The sequence below is a fragment of the Dendropsophus ebraccatus genome, chromosome 5 (assembly GCF_027789765.1).
Source record: "Dendropsophus ebraccatus isolate aDenEbr1 chromosome 5, aDenEbr1.pat, whole genome shotgun sequence".
NCBI classification, from domain to species: Eukaryota; Metazoa; Chordata; class Amphibia; order Anura; family Hylidae; genus Dendropsophus; species Dendropsophus ebraccatus.
In genome coordinates this window covers 140309383-140317941 of record NC_091458.1, presented here as the reverse complement: position 1 = coordinate 140317941, position 8559 = coordinate 140309383, and the positions used below count along the sequence as shown (strand labels likewise).

General features: G+C 49.0%; 1 protein-coding gene across 1 annotated transcript in view; it reads left to right on the top strand.

Moving 5' to 3' along the window:
- Positions 1-3120: 3120 nt before the first annotated feature.
- AATF (apoptosis antagonizing transcription factor) overlaps positions 3121-8559 on the top strand; it is a 106110-nt gene continuing 100671 nt past the window's right edge. Inside the window, exon 1 of the mRNA XM_069971478.1 lies at positions 3121-3222. Within this exon, the coding sequence (XP_069827579.1) occupies positions 3138-3222 (85 nt within the window). The 5' untranslated portion in view covers positions 3121-3137. The remainder of the gene's footprint in view (positions 3223-8559) is intronic.

Sequence of the window (8559 nt, the reverse complement as noted above, 5' to 3'; positions counted from 1 at the left end):
TGTATACATCTATATGCTGTGTATACTGAGGAGGAGGAGGCGTGTATACATCTATATACTGTGTATACTGAGGAGGAGGAGGCGTGTATACATCTATATACTGTGTATACTGAGGAGGAGGAGGCGTGTATACATCTATATACTGTGTATACTGAGGAGGCGTGTATTCATCTATATGCTGTGTATACTGAGGAGGAGGAAGCGTGTATACATCTATATACTGTGTATACTGAGGAGGAGGAGGCGTGTATACATCTATATACTGTGTATACTGAGGAGGAGGAGGAGGAAGCGTGTATACATCTATATGCTGTGTATACTGAGGAGGAGGAGGCGTGTATACATCTATATACTGTGTATACTGAGGAGGAGGAGGCGTGTATACATCTATATACTCTGTATACTGAGGAGGCATGTATACATCTATATACTGTGTATACTGAGGAGGAGGAGACATGTATACATCTATATACTGTGTATACTGAGGAGGAGGAGGAAGCGTGTATACATCTATTTGCTGTGTATACTGAGGAGGAGGAGGCGTGTATACATCTATATACTGTGTATACTGAGGAGGAGGAAGCGTGTATACATCTATATACTGTGTATACTGAGGAGGCGTGTATACATCTATTTGCTGTGTATACTGAGGAGGAGGAAGTGTGTATACATCTATATACTGTGTATACTGAGGAGGAGGAGGCGTGTATACATCTATATACTGTGTATACTGAGGAGGAGGCGTGTATTCCTCTATATGCTGTGTATACTGAGGAGGAGGAAGCGTGTATACATCTATATACTGTGTATACTGAGGAGGAAGAGGCGTGTATACATCTATATACTGTGTATACTGAGGAGGAGGAGGAAGTGTATATACATCTATATGCTGTGTATACTGAGGAGGAGGAAGCGTGTATACATCTATATACTGTGTATACTGAGGAGAAGGAGGAAGCGTGTATACATCTATATGCTGTGTATACTGAGGAGGAGGAAGCGTGTATACATCTATATACTGTGTATACTGAGGAGAAGGAGGCGTGTATACATCTATATACTGTGTATACTGAGGAGGCGTGTATACATCTATATACTATGTATACTGAGGAGGAGGAGACATGTATACATCTATATACTGTGTATACTGAGGAGGAGGAGGAAGCGTGTATACATCTATTTGCTGTGTATACTGAGGAGGAGGAAGCGTGTATACATCTATATACTGTGTATACTGAGGAGGAGGAGGAGGCGTGTATACATCTATATGCTGTGTATACTGAGGAGGAGGAGGCGTGTATACATCTATATACTGTGTATACTGAGGAGGAGGAGGCGTGTATGCATCTATATACTGAGGAAGAGGAGGAGGCGTGTATTCATCTATATGCTGTGTATACTGAGGAGGAAGCGTGTATACATCTATATACTGTGTATACTGAGGAGGAGGAGGAGTGTATACATCTATATACTGTGTATACTGAGGAAGCGTGTATACATCTATATACTGAGGAGGAGGAGGCATGTATACATCTATATACTGTGTATACTGAGGAGGCGTGTATACATCTATATACTGTGTATACTAAGGAGGAGGAGGCGTGTATACATCTATATACTGTGTATACTGAGGAGGAGACATGTATACACCTATATGCTGTGTATACGGAGGAGGCGTGTATACATCTATATACTGTGTATACTGAGGAGGAGGAGGCTTGTATATATCTATTTGCTGTGTATACTGAGGAGGAAGCGTGTATACATCTATATACTGTGTATACTGAGGAGGAGGAGGCGTGTATGCATCTATATACTGAGGAAGAGGAGGAGGCGTGTATTCATCTATATGCTGTGTATACTGAGGAGGAAGCGTGTATACATCTATATACTGTGTATACTGAGGAGGAGGAGGAGTGTATACATCTATATACTGTGTATACTGAGGAAGCGTGTATACATCTATATACTGAGGAGGAGGAGGCATGTATACATCTATATACTGTGTATACTGAGGAGGCGTGTATACATCTATATACTGTGTATACTAAGGAGGAGGAGGCGTGTATACATCTATATACTGTGTATACTGAGGAGGAGACATGTATACACCTATATGCTGTGTATACGGAGGAGGCGTGTATACATCTATATACTGTGTATACTGAGGAGGAGGCTTGTATATATCTATTTGCTCTGTATACTGAGGAGGAAGCGTGTATACATCTATATACTGTGTATACTGAGGAGGAGGCGTGTATACATCTATATACTGAGGAGGAAGCGTGTATACATCTATATACTGTGTATACTGAGGAGGAGGCGTGTATACATCTATATACTGTGTGTACTTTGGAGGAGGAGGCATGTATACATCTATATACTGTGTATACTTTGGAGGAGGAGGCATGTATACATCTATATACTGTATGTACAGTGCAGTCCAGCAGAGTTCCGATCCCCGACTGGAGGAGCAATGCTGCCTCCAGGCCACAAGAGAGGCGGGGCAGGGAAGTAGGAGCTGTAGCTACCATGGTGGCAGACCACACTTTGTAGGGTGGTTTATGGGCCGCCCTGATGCATGGGCCCCGCAGCAGTTGCGTGGTCTGCCTCCATGTCACAACCCACAGACATGTGAGGAAAGTTTCTGTCAGTAGGGGGCGCCAGGCTGCAGCTCACTCTGTGATAAGCACTGTACATTGCAGAGTATGGATCTATCTGTACTATAAAATACACGGTGGTGTAGACACGGCCTCATGTCCTTCCAGTAACTGTGAGATGCGGTAAAAAGCCAAAAGCCGCAGCTGGGTCTTCAAAATAAACAGAGAAGACTTCTGACCCCACCAGGTGCTCTACAGAGAAGGGAAGGAAATACTTCTTGTTTTATATCCTCCTCCTAGTAAATTTTTAAATACCAATTCCAAAGTACAGTGAATGCTTCTCCCCCCCCCCATCTCCACAGAGAAGCCTTTCCCGCTGCTACACAGGATTTCCCTGCAGTTATCACTACTAAATGACAACTCACCCCCGGAGCAGCACTCTCTGCGCAGCCGCACTCCGACTCCTCGGCAGCCCGGCTCAGATGCCAGTGACGTCAGCTCGGGGGGCGTGGCGCCAGGGAAGCGTGACTGAGGAAGATGGCGGCGCCCTTGTCTCAGCAGCTGGAGAGTTTATTGAACCCACAGCCCCGATTCTGGGACCCCGAGGATGACCCGGATGAAGGTAATGTAGGCGGGCGGTGCGTGGGTTACATAGTTACACTGCGTGTGAGGTGTTTGTGGGGCACAACCATAGAGCTGGGGGGCAGAGTGAGCTCCACGTGTACCGGCTACTGGGCAGATGGTCTCCCCCCACAGATCACGTGATACTCGTGTGTTATAGTATATAGCATAGATGTCTGCGACACTGGTGGTCCTTACAGAGACCCTGCAGGCAGAGACCCACCATGTCTAGATGGTTACAGTAGGGTGGTCAGCAGCCCCCCCCAGTAGCCTACTCTAGTCGGTGGACCCACAGTACTAGACTTTAGTCAGGAGCTCCCCAGCAGCATGCTCTAGTTGGAGGCCCCCCCCCAGTAGCGTGCGCTGGTCGGCAGCCCCCTTTGTACCCAAGGCCGCCATCAGGAATTTCGGGGCCCCATACAACCAAAGTGTCTGGGCCCCCCACGTTAATAAAAAAAAATTGTGTGTTGGCCCCACGCCTTGCTGGGAGGTATAACTTGGTTCAGATCAATTCTAGAGAACTGGCGCATATACACCATTTTCCCCAGTGGCTTAAAATGTAACCTCTGTTATACAGTTCTATAATTGTAGAAACTAAATGTGAATAAGGTGCAATTTAAATGTCACCATACTGACACTTACTTGTATAGCTGTGTCTTGTGCTCTGTATGCAGTGCGTTATACTCACCCCTGCAACGTACAATTTATAGCGCGTCTACAAGCCCAGCGGGGCTCATTATGATGGAGACTAAAACTTATACAAGAGTGGGGTAGGGGTTCCCCTGTATTCAGAATGCTGTTGAGTGCTAGGCAATGCCCCGTCTGGGATTATTGAACTTCGAGGGTCTATGCAGAGCAGGATAAAGACACCTCTGCTGCACAAACAGGATCTCCTAGAAAGCGTTCTCACCGCCATGTATTTGCTATCACTGTCTTGGGTGAGCTAAACTAGTCTGCCTGGGGGGGTTGTGTGATTTGTATATGTTCACCAATATCCCCCCCCCCCCCGGGTATGCTCACTAACATAGAATATGTTGATAAGGCTAATATGAGGCTTTCCATGTTAGTGAGCATATTCAAATCACCCCCCCCCCCCCCGCAGGCAGACTAGTTTAGCTCACCCAAGCCAGTGATAGCGAATACATGGCGGTGAGAACGCTTTCTAGGAGATCCTGTTTGTGCAGCAGAGGTGCCTTTATCCTGCTCTGCATAGACCCTCGAAAATTCAATAATCCCAGACGAGGCATTGCCTAGCACTCAACAGCATTCTGAATACAGGGGAACCCCTACCCCATGCAGGAATACTTGTATAAGTTTTAGTCTCCATCATAATGAGCCCCGCTGGGCTTGTAGACATGTTATAAATTGTACGTTGCAGGGGTGAATATAATGCACTGCATACAGAGCACAAGAGACAGCTATACAAGTAAGTGTCTATTTGAATTGCACCTTGTTCACATTTAGGTTCTACAATTTTATAACTGTATAACAGAGGTTACATTTTAAGCCACTGGGGAAAATGGGGTATATGAGCCAGTTCTCTAGAATTGATCTCACACACACACACACAAGCACACATGTATACAGACACACACAAGCACACATGTATACAGACACACACAAGCACACATGTATACAGACACACACAAGCACACATGTATACAGACACACACAAGCACACATTGTGGGAGATTAGCTCTGTAGAGCCGGGCAGACAGCAGGATTGGCAGTCAGAGACAGGGACACAAACTTGTATAAAACAGAGATTCTCCTGTTTGTTTATGGAAACCAAAAGAAATTCAGCCTTACATACAGGCACAAAGTAAAATAAATCCTGCTCGTCTGAGCTCTAACACAGCAAATCCTAGCTATACAGGTGACTTGCTACCAGTCACCCAACATAAAACAACAACAGTTGGTACAATACCAGTGTGGCTCAAAGTCCCAGCAGAAGCTTTAGCAGCCCTGACCCTCTCCACAGCCAGGGGAGACCTCCATGCACAGCCACAGCTCTATACACTCTGTGCATCCTCTTATGAGACCTGTGATCAGTGGCCTCCAGCACCTGGGCTGACTTGGCCAGATAGAAAAACCTGGACTGGCCAGAAAGGGAATGACAGGCCCTTTTTCAGCAACTAAAAACAGTCCCATAGCAAGTAGTTTGCTATGGGTTTTAACTTTCCTGGATTCCTCCATATCTCACCCAGCTTTCCCTGGATGAGGTATGGACTTTCTGGAACCTAGTGTTCACATATGACAGGTGCCTCGGGGAGATATAGCGATTCCCAACCACAATCCCTGTCACTGTCTCACAACATGTATACACACACACATACATACAGACATCAGCACACATGTATACACACACACATACATACAGACACCAGCACACATGTATACACACACACATACATACAGACACCAGCACACATGTATACACACACACATACATACAGACACCAGCACACTTACTCTGACCAGGGAAGCTCCAGGTCCCAGGTGCTGCAGTCCCTCTCCTCACACAGCGGCTCCTCGCCCCTCCCCCTCCTTCTCCAACATCCCAGCACAAGTGAAAGCAGGAAGAGGAGATGGGGAGGGGGCCCTGTGTCTCTACTGCTTCCTGCCTGTGCGGTACAGCTGTCAGGAGCCTGTATGCAGGGAGGCTGGATGGCCGGGCCCCCCTGGATCCTTGTTTGAGCTGGGGCCCCTGACAACTGTACCAGTAGTAATGCCCTGATGCCGGCCCCCTTTGTACCAGGCGCTGGTCGACAGCCCCCTCTGTACCAGGCTTTGGTCGACAGCCCCCTCTGTACCAGGCTCTGGTCGGCAGCCCCCTCTGTACCAGGCTCTGGTCGGCAGCCCCCTCTGTACCAGGCTCTGGTCGGCAGCCCCCTCTGTACCAGGCTCTGGTCGGCAGCCCCCTCTGTACCAGGCTCTGGTCGGCAGCCCCCTCTGTACCAGGCTCTGGTCGGCAGCCCCCTCTGTACCAGGCTCTGGTCGGCAGCCCCCTCTGTACCAGGCTCTGGTCGGCAGCCCCCTCTGTACCAGGCTCTGGTCGGCAGCCCCCTCTGTACCAGGCTCTGGTCGGCAGCCCCCTCTGTACCAGGCTCTGGTCGGCAGCCCCCTCTGTACCAGGCTCTGGTCGGCAGCCTCCCAGTAGCGTGTTCTGGCCGGCGGCCCCCGTTGGACCGGGCTCTGGCCGGCGGCCCTGATCACATCTTTTACTGGGTGGGCTATTTCCACAACATGAGGCTATTCCAATCTCACTGCTTGCCCACATGACTGTGGTGTGGACTGGAGTTCACTTTCTCTATGAAATCCTAGAGACTTGTAAGGGAAGTACTTATGGTTCGCACTGCAGTCGCTGTGAGATTTGGATAATCACATAGATGAGCAGCGGGATCAGAGTTCGCAGTCTCATCTGGTAGAATCGAGACCACAGGTCATAAAGGGAACCTGTCACATTGGCACTAAGGGCAGCCTAACATCGGGATAGACTCTGTTTTCATGGTCTGTCCGCTCCACTGGCATGTGCGGTGAGGGGGAAGCCTGAATTAGTCTCATAACTGGGGTAGCTCTGGCGGTGTTGTGGCAGCTATGTGGGTGAGGGGCACTTATCATGGTAGCCTGGAGTGGTGTTGTTACCCACCCCTGGTCGGTTGGCCTTCAGTCCCGCAGGTTTGGGTAGCCCAAGTATACACTGGTGTGTTGGTGCAAGTAAAGTTACAGAGTCCAATGACCAGGATAACGTCCATTTGCTTAAAGTGAATGTACCATCAAGCCCTGGCTGAAGCACTGGAGGCAGGCCGACCCACCCCCAGTGGGAAGAAACCCCACCCCTCTATGGCGCGGCTCCATTGATTCTAATGGAGCCGCTTCATAGAGGGGCAGGGGGTTCCTCCCACTGTGGGTGGGTCAGCCTGCCTTTAGTGCTTCAGCCTGGGCCTGATGGTACATTCACTTTAAAGTGACTGTACCACCAGGCCCAGGCTGAAGCACTGGAGGCGGGCCAACCCACCCCCAGTGAGAAGAAACCCCAGCCCCTCCATGACATGACTCCATTAGAATCAATGGAACCCTATCATAGAAGGGCTAGGGTTTCCTCCCTCTAAGGGTGGGTCGGCCCGCCTCCAGTTCTTCAGCTTGGGCCTGATGGTACAGTCACTTCAAGACTTAAATGCAATATACAGAACCAGGTTTCCGCTTCAACGACAGTAGGTGCAGACAGAAGAGCGAAGAAGTGGTAGTCTGTGAATGGAAGAGAGAGGAGTAGTGGAGCATCTTGAGGGCCCTGCCCAATGTAATGCTCTATTCCTGGGAAGATCCTCATACTCACGTTTACTGAACTGCCTAATGCCCTACAGTGTCGAGGTACCCGTCCTGTGAGGGTAGTACTAGGCTCCAGGTCCCTGCACTGGGTTGAGCAGAATTCCTGAGTGGTTACTCTTCTCTGTCCACATTCTGCCTGCTTTCAGGTATAGGTTCTCCTAATCTTTTGTCTTTATTATACAAAAAATAGCCGTGGGTTTAAAATACCAGCTGTTATTTTCTGTTAAAGTGAATGTACCCAGGGTAAAGCACAGGAGGCGGGTCGACCCACCCCCCAATGGGAGGAATCTCCCGCCCCTCTATGACGTGGCTCTATTAGAATCAATGGAGCCGTATCATAGAGGGGCAGGGTTTCCTCCCACTGGGCGTGGGTCGGCCCGCCTCCAGTGCTTCAGCCATGGCCTGATGGTACATTCACTTTAAAAGTTGGCAGTCATTTCAACGGTATGTGAACCAAAAACTGTAAAGTGAATGTCTGCGATTAACACCAGATATGGCAGCCAATAGAGGTTCCAGCACTCGTGTCTTTGCGGAATGCCGAATCCTGGCGTCTATCAGTTTGAAGGGAGGGAGGGATTGCATGCCTCTCAGTTTAAAGAATTGACATCAGTAATCTGGTCTCTATTTAGCAGTTTGTTTCTGAGCTGGAAGAGTCCATTGTGTGGGGGGAGATCCGTGCGGTTCTCTTGCTGGATGACTGTATATGAGCGGCAGTGTAATATGAAGATATCCTGTGTAATATAGAGGAGGAGGAGGAGAAGACATAAGTATTGTAGCAGTAACCTCAGTCTTCAATGTGGTGTTTTCTTCAGTGTGCTATGGCTGCAGCAGGCTGTGTGTGTGCGCGCTATGGCTGCAGCACTCTGTGTGTGTGTGTGTGTATGCACCATGGCCGCAGCAGGCTGTGTGTGTGTGCGCTATGGCCGCAGCAGGCTGTGTGTGTGTGCGCTATGGCCGCAGCAGGCTGTGTGTGTGTGCGCTATGGCCGCAGCAGGCTGTGTGTGTGTGC